Raw genomic sequence first — 15,138 nt, 5'->3', positions numbered from 1 at the left:
ATGAATCTTCTGATGCCCTCCGTCACTTTAAGAGTTTCCAATGTCCAGGCCCTAACCATTTGCTCTTCACTACGGATGTCCAATTTCTCCATACCTCCCAGGATGGCTTTAGGGCTCTACACTTCCTCCTTAAACAGAGGCCCAACCAATCCCTATCCACAATCACCCTCCTCCACCCGGCTAAACTTGTTCTCACATTAAACAACTTCTCCTTCAGCTCCACTCACTTCCTCCAAATAAAAGTGTTGCTATGGGTACTGGCATGGGTCCTAGCTATGCCTGTCTTTCTGTTTGATATGTGAAATATTCCTTATTCCGGTCCCCTCCCTCACCTTTCTTTCCAGTACATTGATGATTCTTTCAGGGTCGTTTCCTGCACTCACCCTGAACTAATGCCATCACTTTTGGTTCCAATTCCCACTCTTCTCTCGTTTTCACATGGTCCATTACTGACTTGTCCCTTTCTCAACTTCACTGTTTCAATTTCTGGAGATAGGCTATCAACAAATATTCATTATAAGCTCACAAACACCCACTCACCCACCTCGACTATATTTCCTCACACCCTGCTTCCTCTAAGGTCTCAATTCTGTTCTCCCAGCTTCTCTGCCTCCATCATATCTGTTCTGATGATGCAACTTTCTGTTATGTCTTCCTTTTTCCCCAACCGAGAATTCCTCGCACCCCACTGTCATTAACAGGGCCTCAACCATGTGTGACCCATTTCCTGTACTTTTGCTTTCAACCCTTCCCTTCTTCCCAGAAGCATAATGGGATTCCCCCGATCCTCACCTTGCACCCACCAGCCTCCTCAATCAATGGATCATCCAGTCACATCTTCCCCTTCCTCCCTTTTTAGCATTCTATAGGAACTGTTCCTCCATTACACCCTGGTCCATTCTTCAACACCCTCCTACAATATCCCGTGCCCTTCCCATACAAAAGCAGGAGGTGCAACAACTGTCTTTTTACCTTCTCCCTGCTCACCCGTCCTAAAATCCCCTTCCAGGTAAAACAACTTCTTTCAATTCAGCCTAATATATCCGCTGCTCACAATGTGGTTTGGCCTAGGCTGGGGAGACCAAACACAGAGTGGGTGAACACTTTGTAGAACACCTCCATTCTGTCCACAAGCATAGCCCTGAGCTTCCAGTTGCCTGACATTTTAATTTTCTACCTTGCTCCCACTCTGACCTTTCTGTCTTTGCCATCATGTAGTGTTCCAATGAATCCATGTCAGCTCGAGGAATAGCACCTCATCTTTCAAATAGGTACTTTACAGCCTTTTGGACTCAACCTTGAATTTAACAATTTCAGACCATAAGCTGCACTCCCATATTATTTCCTTTTCTTTGTCTGTTTTATACTCTTTTTTCTCTTCTTCCCACTTTTAGACAACAGCTGTTCATCATTTTGCCATTCACACTTCTTCTAATCACATCCTTTGTTTATTTACTTGTCCCAGTTACCATTCCCTTTGGCTTTGCCCAACCAACTCTTTTGGCATTTAACATCTCCTGTCTTCTGACAGGCCTTCCCTTTTGTTCTTTTCTCATCCTCCTGCCTTTCACTTGCTTAAAACCTATTGCATTTGTAACTTACCCCATTTCTAATGAAAGCCACCAAACTGAAACGTTAGCTGTTTCTCTCCACAGAAGCTGCCTGACCTGCTGAGTATTTCCAGCAGTTTTTTTTTGCTGTTTGTGGGAGCTTGCTGTGCATAATTGGCTGCTGTGTTTCATACTTTTAAACAATGACTGCACTTCAAAAAGTATTTCATTGGCTATAAAGCACTTTGGTTAATCCTGAGGTTGTGAAAAGTACCAATTAAATGCAATCTTCTGGGAATTTTGGTCACACAATTTAAAATTTGTGAATACGGTTTTTTATTCTTTCATGCATCACTGGCTAGGTCAGCAATTCTATTGTCCAACCCTAATTGCCCTTGAGAAGGTGAGCTGCCTTCTTGAACCGCTGCAGTCCATGTGGTGTAGGTACACCCACAGTGCTGTTGGGGAGGGAGTTCCAGGATTTTGACCCAGTGACAGTGAAGGAATGGCGATATATTTCCAAGTCAGGATGGTGAGTGGCTTGGAGGGGAACCTCCAGGAACCTCCAACATGTGGTGTTCCCATGTATCTGCAGCCCTTGTCCTTCTGGATGGTAGTGGTCGTGGGTTTGGAAGGTGCTGGGCAAAGAGCCTTGGTGAGTTGCTGTGAGTTTAGGATTAGAGGTTATTTTTGGAATAACGTTTAGGATTTAGGTTTAGGATTAGAGATTAGGTTAAAGTCCATCATTTTATTATTGTTGACAAAGAAACTGTTAAACAAAGAATCGTTGAAACATGAGGTCTAAAGATATTTGATGTCCCTACCTGCAAAAGTATAACGAAATTTCTAGATCAGCACCTTCCTTGCCTTCAGAGCGCCTGCGCTCCATTTAATAGGTGACAGTTCCACCCCCCACCCCGCCCCGCCCACCTCGGCACGCGCTGATTGGCTGTAACGCTGATCTACCTTTGGCCTCGCGCCAAGTGATAAAAAAACGATGAAACGCGGGGCGGATCGGCACAGACGTGGGAGGGCGCGACGCGCAGGCGCAGACGGGCTCGTGGCGCGGGCGGCGCAGGCGCTGGAAGGCTCGAGGCGAGGGAGGTAAGGTGGGTGAAGGTGTGCATTTTGGATCAGTTGCACTAAGGACCATTTCTAGGTCATTTTGAAGTACGATATAAGATTGGTTTGGTTGGGCCTGTGTATTTTTTAAAAACCTGCTCTAGCATTAAGTTCTACACCTTTTAAGTTCTACAGCTGCTCAATGAATGTTAAACATCAGTGCTTTACCGTTGTTATATCTTGAAGAGTTAACATTCTCATTGTTGAAAATTTTCCAGTTAAATGCTAGTCTGACACCAAGTACTGGAATGAACAGATATCTCCTCTGATTAAGAATTGGGAAAAATGAATTCATTGTTTTTCATCCCCACTGCAAACTCTGTTCCTGCACCATCACCTCCAACCCTCTCCCTGGCAACTGCCTGATCCAGATTGTTTGCAGTCTTGGTGTTGTAATTTTATCCTGAGACGAGCTTCCGGCCATGTGTCTGCACCAAGACCACCTATTTCTACCTCTATAACACCACCCAACTCTGGATTATTCCCAGTACCACGCGGAAGTGAGTATAGAAATAAGAGGATAGATGTGTGGCTGAAGAGATAGTGCAAATGGAAGGGCTTTTAGATTCCTGCTACATTGGGATCAGTTTTGGGGAAGTTGGGACCTGTACAGGGTGGACATGTTGCACCTGAACAGGCAGGGACATATTTCTTTTCTACTGCTATTAGGGAGTGTTTAAACTAAGTTGGTCAGGGTGTGGAAACCAGAAAAAAATATTCAAGAGGAACACCAAGGTGCACAGAGAATTGGGAGAGACAGATAGCACTAGAGTAGGAAATAATAAGGTATTAGGTGTAGTCATGGTAAGAAAGTATGTAATAATGTCTAAATTAGGGTTACTGTGCACATTAGTGTGCGGAGTGTGGTAAATAAGGTTAGTAAGCTGCAGGCACAGATAGCCATGTAGAAATATGTTGTCAAGAAAACAGAAAATTGGCTCAAAGAGAGGCAGGGCTGGGTACTAAATATTCTTGGTAACAAGAACTCAGGAAAGATAGGGAAGGCAAGAAAGGAGGAGAGGTGACAGTATTGATTAAGAAGAATATTGCAGTGCCGGAGAGAGAGGATATCCCAGAGGGGTCAATGAAAGAATCAATTTGGCTAGAGTTAAGAAGCCATAGAAATGCCATTATATTGCTCACCAACTAGTGGGAAAGATGTAGATGAACAAATAACTAGGGGACTTTAATTTTCCTAATATAGTCCGGGATAGTAATAGTGTAAGACCAGGGAGGGTCAAGAGTTCTTAGAGTGTGTTCAGGAGAATTTTCTACATCAGTACATTTCAAGTCCAATGAGAAAGGAGGCATTGCTGGAGCTGGGTCTTGGGAATGAGGTGGGCCAACTGGATCAAATGTCAGTAGGGGAACATTTAGGGCACAGTGATCATTGTATCGTATAATTTAGGTTGGCAATGGAAAAGAACGGAGAAATCCAGAGTAAGAATAATTAATTAGGGAAGGGCAAATCTTAATGAAGTGAGAACGGATCTGGCCCATATAAATTAGAATATAAGATTCACAGACAAAACTGTAACTGAACAACAGATTGCCTTTAAAGAGGAGATAGTTTGGGTATAGTCAAGCTTTCTGGATGGTGAAAGAGATAGAGAGTAAGATGCAGCTTTAAAATGATCCATATGACAGAGGTCAGGTGAATAATGCAATTGAGAATCAGGTTCAATAGAGAAGGTTCAGAGGGGAATTGAAAAAAATAAGAAGGAAATATAGAGTATGAGAAGAGACTGGCAGCTAACATAAAAATGAATTCAAAAGTCTTCCAGAGGCATATAAATCATAAAAGGAGGAGTGGGGCCGATTAGGGACCTGAAAGGATACATTTGCATCGATGCAGAGGACATGGCTGAGGTACTAAATGAGTACTTTGCATCTATCTTTACCAAGGCAGAAGGTGCATCATAATTCATGGTGAAACAGGAGGTAGAGGCTTGATGGGTTAAAAATTGATGAACAGGAGGTATTAGGCTGGCTGTACCTAAAGTTGATAAGTCACCAGGACCAGATGGGATGCATCCAAGGATACTGAGGGAAGTAAGGGTGAAAATTGCGGAGGTACTGGCCTTAATTTTCCAATATTCTTTAGAAATGGGTGGTGCCAGAGAACTGGAGAATTGTAAACATTACACCTTTGTTTACAAAAAGATGTAAGGATAACCCCAGCAACTACTGGACAATCAGTCTAACTGAAATCATTGAAGATGACAGGGCTGATTGAGAGAGTGGCTAATAAAGTATACAGGATCCTGGGCTTATAGGTAGGGGCATAAAGTACAAAAGCAAGGAAGTTATGATAAACCTATATAAAACACTGATTCAGCCTCAACTGGAGTATTCTGTCTAGTTCTAAAATCACATTTTAGGAAGGATATGAAAGCATTAGAGAAGCAGCAGAAAAATTCATGAGAATGGTTCCAGGGATGAAGAATTTCACTTATATACTTAGATTGGAGAAACTGGGATATTCTTGGAGAAGAGAAGGTGCAGGGTAGATTTCATAGGGGTATTCAAAACCATGAAGGATAGATAGGAAAGAGTAGATGGAGAGAAACTGTTCCCATTGGTGGAAGGACGGAGAATCGGAGGACACCAATTTAAAGTGATTGACAAAGGAAGCAATGCCAACGTGAGGACAATCTTTTTTACTCAGCGAGTCATTAGGGTCTGGAATGCACCATCTGAGGGTGTGATGTGGGACAATTCCCAATTGTGGCTTTCAGAAGAGATTTGGATCATTATCTGAAGAGGAAAAAATTGCAGGGCTACAGGGAAAAGATAGGGGAGTGGCATTATTTGCATTAATCTTGCAGAAAGCTGGCACAGACATGATGGGCCAAATGGCTTCCTTCTGTGCTATAACCATTTTATTATTCTATGAACTGTGCCCCTGCTTCAGCTCATCTGCTCCTGAAACCCTCCATTATCATGTCTTTGTTACCTCTGGACTTGACTATTCTAATATGCTTCTGGCTGGCCTCCAACATTCTACCCACTGTAAACTGGAAAGTCTTCCAAAACTCTGCTGCCAGTGTTCTAACTCCCACCAAGTCCCATTCATCTAAACCCCTGTACTTGCTGACCTACATTGGCACCTGAACAAGCATCACCTTGATTTTAAAATTCTCATCCTTGTTTTCAAGTTTCTTCATGGTCTCAATTCTCCCTATCTCTGAAATTTCCTCCAGCTAGCCCCATAACCCTTTGAGGTATCTAATTCTGGCCTCTTGAGTGTCCCCAATTTTAATTGTTCCACCATTGGTGGCAGGGCTATCAGCTGTCCTGTCCCTGAACACTGGAATTCCTTTGCTTAGCCTTTGTGAATCTCCACCTTGATTTCTTCCTTTAAGACACTCCTTAAAACCTATCTCTTTGACCAAGCTTTGGGCCATCTTCCCTTATGAGGCTTGGTGTCTAATTTTGCTTTATAATGCTCCTGTGAAGTGCCTTAGCGCATTGTATTTCTATAAAAGTTGTTGTTTTCCACTCTTGCCATAATCTCAGCACCATTGCCATTATTCCTATCCCTTTCCCCGCTCTTACAAAACTCTGCTGCCCATATCCTATCCCACAACAAGTCCTGCTAACCCATTCTCACGATATTTGCTGATCTACATTGGTTCCCTATATCTTAACACCTAAATTCAAAGTTCTTATCCATGTGTTTAAATTTCTAATTGGCCTTGCCCCTCCCTATCTCATTAACCTCCTCCATCTCAACAACCCCCAACAAACTATCTGTTCAATGAGTCTGGTCTTTCGTACATCCCCCACATCCCATCACCTGCTGATGAATGGCTGTGCGTTCAGGAGCCTATGCCCACGCTTTGACATTCGCTCCCTAAACCCCTCTGCTTTTCCACCTTCCTCTCTTTTGAAATTCTTCAAACCTGCCTCTGACTCAGCTTTTGAACACTCTTCCTAATATGCCCATCTTCAGTTTCCTTTTGCCAAAGGAGGCATTTTAGATGTTTTTCTATAGTAAAGATGCTATATTGATTAAAGTTGTTATATTTACATTGATCTTTATATAGAGAGAAAGGAAAATGTAAAGTGAAAGATGAAGAATCACTTTTTTAGGCACATTTAAAGTAAGCTTACTCGGGACATTCTGTTATTATTAAAGGCCTTGTACTAATGCAAATTTTTGTTCCATTCTTGATGTTAAGTCACCCTAACCCATGTGTTTGGGAGTGTGTGAGGAACCTGCAGAGGGATGGGCTGTTCTTGTCCTTTTCATTGGTTGTCTTATGGCCAGGTCCATGAGCGGATTCTGATGAAAGCCCATCAAACTACAACATTAACTCTTTCCCATCACAGATATTGCCTGACATGCTGAATTGTTCCAGCTTTTTTTGTTCTTATTTCAGATTTCCAGCATCTGCAGTATTTTGGTTTTGTACTTGTTTGGGATTGTGTTTGTGGGGAACCTTGCAGAGCTGAGATCATTGGAGTACACATAGTTGATGGGGGACACTTCTTTTTCTGGGGCTGGTGAGTGTCCTTGTGTATTACAATGGCTACTTTCCACACGTTTCCAGTAAATCTGGTGTATTTTCAAGGTCTACAAAGTACTGGGTTGCTGGTTCAAGCACAATGGCACTGGGTTGCTGGATTCAGCAGGAGGGCTTTGGGGTTGCTGTTGAGCTGTAACAGCTCTACAGTTCCAGCTACGACAAACGATAAATTCATAGGTTATTCTTTCTTGCAGCAAAGATGAATAGAGACTTAAAATATTGGAAGGAAGCAGCTACTGTGATCTTGGCTTCTGGTGTCCGAAATCGCTTTGTGAATAAAAATGCCACCAGTACACAGACCTGTCGACCTCCACTTTTGGTGCCTAACCGAGAGAGAAATGTGACTCAGTCATGGTTGGAGACGGTTGTGTTCGATTATACCGTACTTATGTTGCAGCGGAGTGCAAAAAGCAGCTTCATGCCTCACGCTCAGGTGTTCCCGGGAGGTACAATCAGCCCATCCGATTTTTCCAGTGAGTGGATCCAGATGTTCCAGCCATTTTGTGAGCCACCCAACTTTAAACTAGGTACAGTCAGGCAAACTGCCAAAAGAGCACCAATTCTTGCAATGGACAGGGGAAGGTTAGGATCTGAAATCCCTGGAGAGGTAGCTTTCCGTATTTGTGCCATTAGGGAAACGTTTGAAGAATCAGGGATTCTACTTGTGAAGCCAAATGCCCCAGATAAATGTTTGAAAGGGCAAGGGACGATTACACTTACACAGTACGATCAGAAGGAACTTGCAAAATGGAGGCCACTTGTGCAGAAAAACACAGCAAATTTTATAAAACTGTGCAGAGAGCTGAACTGTATACCAAATATCTGGGCATTGAAGGAGTGGAGTAATTGGCTAACCCCAACTTACCTGGAGGGAAAGCGATTTGATACTGTGTTCTTCATCTGTTGTTTGCAAGAGATTCCTTTCACAGTGCACGATGGTTATGAAATTGTCCTCTACAACTGGATGTCCCCTCTTGATTTGATTGAAGGTTACAATTCAGGAAAATTCTTCATCCCTCCCCCACAGTGGTATGAACTGGGCAGACTCTGCCGATTGCCCTGTCTCCAAGATCTGCAGCGATTCAGTCAAGACCGTGCTTTGGATGGCTGCGAGCGATGGTTTCCAATTCGCCTAGTTGCTTCTGATGGCTACGCAGTTCTATATCCTGGGGATGAACTTTATCCAGAGGATCCAGATTACACTGGGGAAAAGGAGATGAACATCAGTTCCTCGAAAACTCTGGAACAATTGAGGCTGGAGGTTACCAGACTGCACCGAATAGAATGGAGAGAGCTGCATGATATTACGCTGCATGTGAATATTGAGCCCCCGTATAAACATGTCAACCCACTTACCATTAACTTATAACTCAAAAGGTCATCTGTGAAATGTCCGATTAATATTCAAAAATAATTTTCTGAAATAAATATCAGTGAGTATTCTTGAAAATTATCAATTTATTTTTGAATGTTTTTTTCCAAATAGAACAGTGGAGGTAACAGGCACACTTGACAAAACCAAGGTACAGTGAGTGGTTCCACAATTTGCAGCTATTAATCCTGCCAAAATGTTCTAACAACTCTAGTAGTGAATGTGAAACATGGAGTATCCAGAGAAGCAGATTTCTTCCGAATATCAAATGGGCGGAGGAACATTCAATAGAGGATACTTGGAAGTATCTGGAGGCAGTAACAGGAAAAGATAAGGTGTAGGATTGAACTAAGGTTCTGACAGACAGAGCCCAATTCTAACACCTAGTGACAAATAAAATAGTTCAAACAATCTCAGCCAGGTTGCTGCCCTGCTTCATGAGCTAGTGAGCAAAAAAAAAATCAGCTCAGAATTTTGTTTATTTAAAAGGGAAGATGAATTTCTACTTTCAGAGGGCAGCAGTTAACTAATGTCATTGTTTCTGAACAAACATTCTGACGATTTCAGTTCTGATTATCCAGGCTGTGGTTTTGGTAAGTCCCAGTAGTTTTACTATTTGGCTCACAGCGGACCATGTGAATCCCATGCTTCATGAAGCCGAAAGCACCAGCACAATGTAAAGGTGCCTTTGGTTATATTGCTTACTGCAGGGAAGGGACAGAAACAGGTTACAAATGGACAACCATGCTGTCCATGCACAGGAAGATACTCCTGTGATAATTCTTGACCACATTCCTGATCCTCTAAATATCCCACTTAAAAAGCTCAATCTCAATGGAAGATAATAGGCAATGAAGCTCCCTGAAGGTTCAATAAGAAATAGCTCTAAGGACAACATGTAACTGAGCCTATGGAGCCTGGTTTGGTCCATGAGTCTGTGCTAGGTTTGCTGATCCCAATTGGGTATCCTTTTGGGGTCTACCATTGGTCTCAAAGCTCAATGTCTAGCAAAAAATGTCAGCCATGATGTCTGTCCAATCACTATCCAGTGACAAGCTTTGAACAGATTGTGCTTGTCTGTGATGCCTTGTGTAGCTGAATATCCCTGGTACATATCAATAAATTACAGCTAAAAATAGCAGATAGAATTCAATATCAATAAATATGTGGTGATACGTTTTTGGTTTTTAAAAAAAAAAAGCAGGTATACTCTGGATGGAAGTAGACTGCTGAGGAAGAGTTGAAGGATTTGGCGTACATGTTCACAAGACACTTTAGGCATCACCTCAGGTTGCTAAGGAATGTAAACCAATGAAATTCTAGATTTCATAAAACATAAAAGCCAAGCAGTAACGAAGAGCCTAAATAAAACTTTAATAAGACTTTAGTTAGAATATGTGTGCAGTGTTGGGTTCCACACATTAAGATGATTATTGTGCCTTTAGTTTGGGTAAAATGCAGATTTCTTATGTTTCTGCCTGGTGTGAGGAAATGCAAAGAAAGACTTCAAAAACTGGGGGCAGGAAATTCAGATCCAAAGCCCTGTTGGGGATGGCGCTACGGAAGCCAATCACCCTCTTCCTGGGACATACTGTGCCTCCAGTTGCTTCTACTGCTACTCCCATGGCACCTGATGCTGAGAAAGGCACTTGTGTGAGTGTCCCCCACTTATGAGAAAAAATGTAAAGCAGTTCTATCATGACATCACTGAACCCTACTGGATGTGATGCCCAACATCCAAATTGGATCTCGCAGGCCCATTGGACAAATTCACTTTTCTTTCACCAAAGAACAAATGTTCAGCTCCAACAAGGGCCCATGGTTAGTATTACTTAAAATGCCAGGCATCAAAATTGCAGGCAAGGTAATTTTGAATAAAATGTGCTATTGCAAAATCTTGAAGTACTTCTGGAGTGTTTTTGAATGTGTTGAAGTGAGTTTTTGGTTGTGATTTTGGCAAGGAGTATTACTGCATCCTTACTGGGGAGGCTGCAGTGGCTATGTCTCTGGGTCTTCCACGCAACAGGAAAATGAAGCAGAGGTTGCAAAGAGGGCAATTCTGCACACAATATCCACTGCCAAGTTGAAGCCAGACTCTTCCATGCTCCATGGCAGTGACAGGAGGTTGTAAGGCCTGCCAATGCTCTCAGCATCTCAGTGTGCATGCCTATCGGCGTTCTGTATGCCATCCCACCAAGGTTCTCATTTGTGTTCTCAGCAGCAGAACTTGTCTGCGACCTCACCCTCTGGTGAGCTGGCACATGAACTATCTTTTCCTCCTGATGTGGCTGCTGCCTGGTGATTCACCATGTTCAGAGCTCGGCTATATCAGACATTAAGGTATGTGTACTGCCTGTATCTGAACTGGTGGCTGCGAGTGTCAGATTGGATAGGCGGATGAAGATGAAGTTGAATTGAAAATGGAACAGGTTGGATAAGTCCATTTGAATGCATGTCATGTAAACGCTGATATTTGACTAGCTAAGCCAAATGGCTGCTTCTATGTTTGACATAACACTGTCTTGTACGTGTAAAATAAGTACCTGAGAAAGGTACCACCATTCTAAATTCATGTTCTTCCCCTTCAGTCTCATGCTGGGATACCTTCAAGTGGTTGTTCCTTATTTGTCAGCAGGCATGTCAAATGTGGAAAGTATCACAACTGGGCCTGATCTAAGTCACCAATATGGCTTTATGGTCCACTCAAGAAACCCAGTCTGGTTAGGCTCAAACTCCATTTGTTTTTCTGATTTTCCCTTTGGAAATCTCAGCCTTTGTTGCTCTATGGTGTGCACTCCAGTTTAAGCACACTTAAGACAGTGATCCTTGGCACTCTGTGAGGGGAAGAAAATGTCAGCTTACGCCAATTGGATCCCGTTCTCCTTTGCTTATTAGCAGGAATCCCTACTCTAGTGCTATATATCTTTCCCAGTATTCTGTGTACTTTGGTATTCCTCTCTGATATTTTCTCATGGTTCCCACACCTGTGCCAAATTCGTTTAAACCTTCCAGCAATGGCTTCACTTTCCACCCCCATTCCTGTTAAATTGGGAATTTCCCAAGGATCCACTTCTTACTCATTCACATCCTCATTTAGATGCTGCCTCTTGGTGACATCATCCACAAAGCTCTACCACTGCTTCTGTGCTATCAAACTACTTGTACAGCATCAAGTGTTTAATAAGCCTTAATTTCCTCCAGCTAAATGTTGAAAAATCAACTTCATTTTTTTCCTTTCTTTTCCACCCTGCTATAAACCACCATTGCAACCTTCTCCATCCCTTTCCCTTCCAAACACCTTATGCTGAACCTGATGCCTTGTTCAATCGAAAGCTGAACTACCAATTCCGTATTCTGCCATAAGAATATGAGGAATAGGAGCAGGAGTAGGCCTATGCCCCCTTCAGCCCACCTGCCATTCAATGAGATTATGGCTGATCTTCAACCTCAATTCCACTTTCCTGCCTGATCTCCATGTCCCTCAATTCACTCAGTGCTCAAAAATCTATTGATCTCAGTTTTGAATGTTCTCAATAACTGATCATCCACAGCCCTCTGGGGTAGAGAATTCAAAAGATTTGCAATCCTCTGAATGGAGAAATTTCTCCTCATCTCCGTCCTAAATGGCTGAACTCTTATCCTGAGATTTTGACCACTAGTTCTAGACTCTTCAGCCAGAGAAACAGCCTCTCAGCACCAACCCTGTTAAGCCTGCTCAGAAAAGATATGTTTCAATTAGATCATCTCTCATTCTTCTAAACTCCAGAGAACATTGGTTCATTCTACTCAATCTCTCCTCAAAGGACAGCCCTCTTATTAAAGGAATCAATTTAGTGCACCTTGTTGCAAACCATGTGTCTTCCTAATTGCTTGCTCTTCCTGCATGTTAACTTGTTGTGTTTTGTATAGGACACTCAAATATCTCTGAACACCGACATTTTAATTGTTTCTCATCATTTAAAAACTATTATGTTTTTCTATTTTTCCTATCAAAATGAATAATCTCATATTTCTCCACATGATACTCCACCTCGACTTTCTTGTCTATATTGCTTTCCAGACTCATTGTGTTCTTGCAGCATATTTTCCTACTTAGCTTTGTATCATTGGCAAGCTTGGATGCATTACACTTGTGTCCTTCATCAAAGTCACTGATGTTGATTGTAAAAAGCTGAAACTTATTTGTTGCACGCTACCAGTAACAGCAAACCTGAAATGACCCATTAATTCCTATATCTGTTTTCTATTGTTTAATCAATCCTTTATCCATGCTAATATATTATCCTCAACCCCATGAGCCCTCATCTTATGTAAAATCCTTTTGTGTGGCACCTTATTGAATGCCTTTTGAAAATCCAAATATAGTACATCTGCTGCTCCCCTTTATCTACCCTGCTCATTATATGCTCAAAAAAACTCTTAATAGATTTGTTAAACACAATTTTCCTTCCATAAATCCATGTTGACTACCTAATCGTGTTATGACTTTCTCCGTGCCCTGTGCTAGGACTGGTCACCGGTCGAGGTACCCCCCTCCCCCAATTTGTTAACTTCCTGAACGGGACCCCAATTTTGTTATTCTCCCGGGTGAGGAGGAGTGAGCTCACTGCCCTTGGTTGGTCGCAACAAGGTTAATTTAGAAGGAATCACTTCCCCCGTTGATGCCATTTCCCAGTGCAAATATATTTTTTAGAAGGAGCCAATTTAACCAGGCTTTCTTGAGTCAAAGAAAGAGTAAGTTTATTAGTTGCCAAAAGCGCCCAAAAAAATAAAAACACAACACATACACACAGATCAGAAATGAGAAGTTAAGAGTCCAAATAAAAGTTTTAAAAAATATATGAATCAGTCTTTGGCTTGTCCATAAGGTGGTGTCGGTGGTACATTTGGCTGTTAAATTGGCTGACTTTGGTAGTTTTGCAGTTAGTTTAGAGACACTTGGTTCTGCAGGGTGGCTGAAAGGCTGTCTTATTTCATTCAGATTGTGGCTTCTGCTGAGCTTTGCCTCCAGCAACAGAGAGAGACAGAGGACAGAGATATCCTATTGCCTGCAAGCTGCAGGGGGTGGGGGGGGGTAACTCGAGTCCTTCTCCTTGCTATCATACCAGCACCTCGGCTTTTTAAATGATTTTTCCCTGTGTATTCTAGAAGGGAAAAAAAAACTACGACCTGCACCCAAAGTCCATGTTCTTTCATCCCAGACCATTTACACATTCTGAGATATAAATCAATAGCAGATGGATTTCGGACGTTTGCTGAGACGTGCAATCAGTCTTTTGTCTCTGCTACCACAGGAGGTTAAAATTCAGTCTTTTGTATCTTTCCTATTTCTCTTTCTTCAAATCTCTGAAGAAGTCCATGACACCTTTCAGGTGCAACATTCCATGTTCTCTCGGGACTAGTCGGACAATTATAATCCACAATGGAATTTTCCAGGGCATGGTCACTGCACATTCTCAGCCATCTTTTGCTCAGCGTCTTTACTTGTATTTCTTTTGAAAAAAACACAGGCCTTCCTTAAAAAGTTTAAATTGCCTGTAGGTCATTGGTACCATTAATCTGCTGTCATAACGCCTGTTACCAATTCCATAATAATAGATTCTGGTCTTTTCCCAATGACTGCTGTCAGGCTAACTGGCCTGTAGTTCCCTATTTACACTCTTGTTTCTTAAGTAGCAATGCTCCATTTGCTGTCTTCTAATCTGCTGGGACCATTCCAAAATCTAGGGAATTTTGGAAGAGACCATTCCAAAATCTAGGGAATTTTGGAAGATCAAAACCAATTCACCAGCGATCACCTCTCTTAGAACTCTAGGATGTAGGCCATCAGGTCCAGGAGATTTGTTGGCTTTTACTCCATAAGACGTAGGAGCAGAAGTAGGCCATTGGGCACATAGAGTCTGCTCTGCCACTCAATGAGATCATGGCTGATCTGATAATCCTCAACTCCACTTTCCGGCCTTTTCCCCATAACCCTTGATTTTCTTACTGATTAAAAATCTGTCTACACAGCCTTGAATATACTTAACAATCCAGACTCTACATCCCTTTGCGGTAAAGAATTCCACAGATTCACTACCCTCAGAGAAGAAATCCCTCCTCATCTCTGTTTTAAATGGGCACCCCCTTACTCTGAGATTATGCCATCTGCTCCTAAACTCTCCTACAAGGGGAAACATCCTCTCAGCATCTACCCTGTCAAATCCCCTAAGAATCTTATATTTCAATAAGGTCGCCTCTCATTCTTCTAATATTCAATGAATACAGGCCCAACCTACTCAACCTCTCCTCATAAGAAAATCCCTTCACACCCAGGATCAACCTAGTGAACCTTCTCTGGATTGCCTCCAATGCCAGTATATCTTTCCTTAGATAAGGGAACCAAAATTGTTCACAGTATTCTAGGTGTGTATTCTAGTGCCTTGTATAGTTTTAGCAAGACTTCCCTATTTTTATACTCCATTCTCTTTGAAATAAAGGCCAACATTCCATTTGCCTTCCCTATTACCTGTTGAACTTGTATGTTAGCTTTTTGTGATTCAGGCACAAGGACCCCCAAATC

General features: G+C 42.2%; 1 protein-coding gene across 1 annotated transcript; it reads left to right on the top strand.

Moving 5' to 3' along the window:
• The first annotated feature begins 7,387 nt into the window (after positions 1-7,387).
• Positions 7,388-8,644, top strand: LOC144689201 (acyl-coenzyme A diphosphatase NUDT19-like). The gene has a single exon (XM_078556312.1). It carries the CDS (start codon positions 7,404-7,406, stop codon positions 8,571-8,573), a length of 1,170 nt encoding a protein of 389 aa, XP_078412438.1. The 5' UTR covers positions 7,388-7,403; the 3' UTR covers positions 8,574-8,644.
• The last annotated feature ends 6,494 nt before the right edge of the window (positions 8,645-15,138 follow it).

Source organism: Cetorhinus maximus, chromosome 13 (assembly GCF_964194155.1).
Source record: "Cetorhinus maximus chromosome 13, sCetMax3.hap1.1, whole genome shotgun sequence".
In the NCBI taxonomy this organism is placed as follows: domain Eukaryota; kingdom Metazoa; phylum Chordata; class Chondrichthyes; order Lamniformes; family Cetorhinidae; genus Cetorhinus; species Cetorhinus maximus.
This window is presented reverse-complemented; position numbering and strand designations above follow the sequence as displayed.

Coding starts and splice junctions, on each gene's coding strand:
- LOC144689201 (XM_078556312.1), top strand. CDS start 7,404: ATGAATAGAGACTTAAAATATTGGAAGGAAGCAGCTACTGTGATCTTG.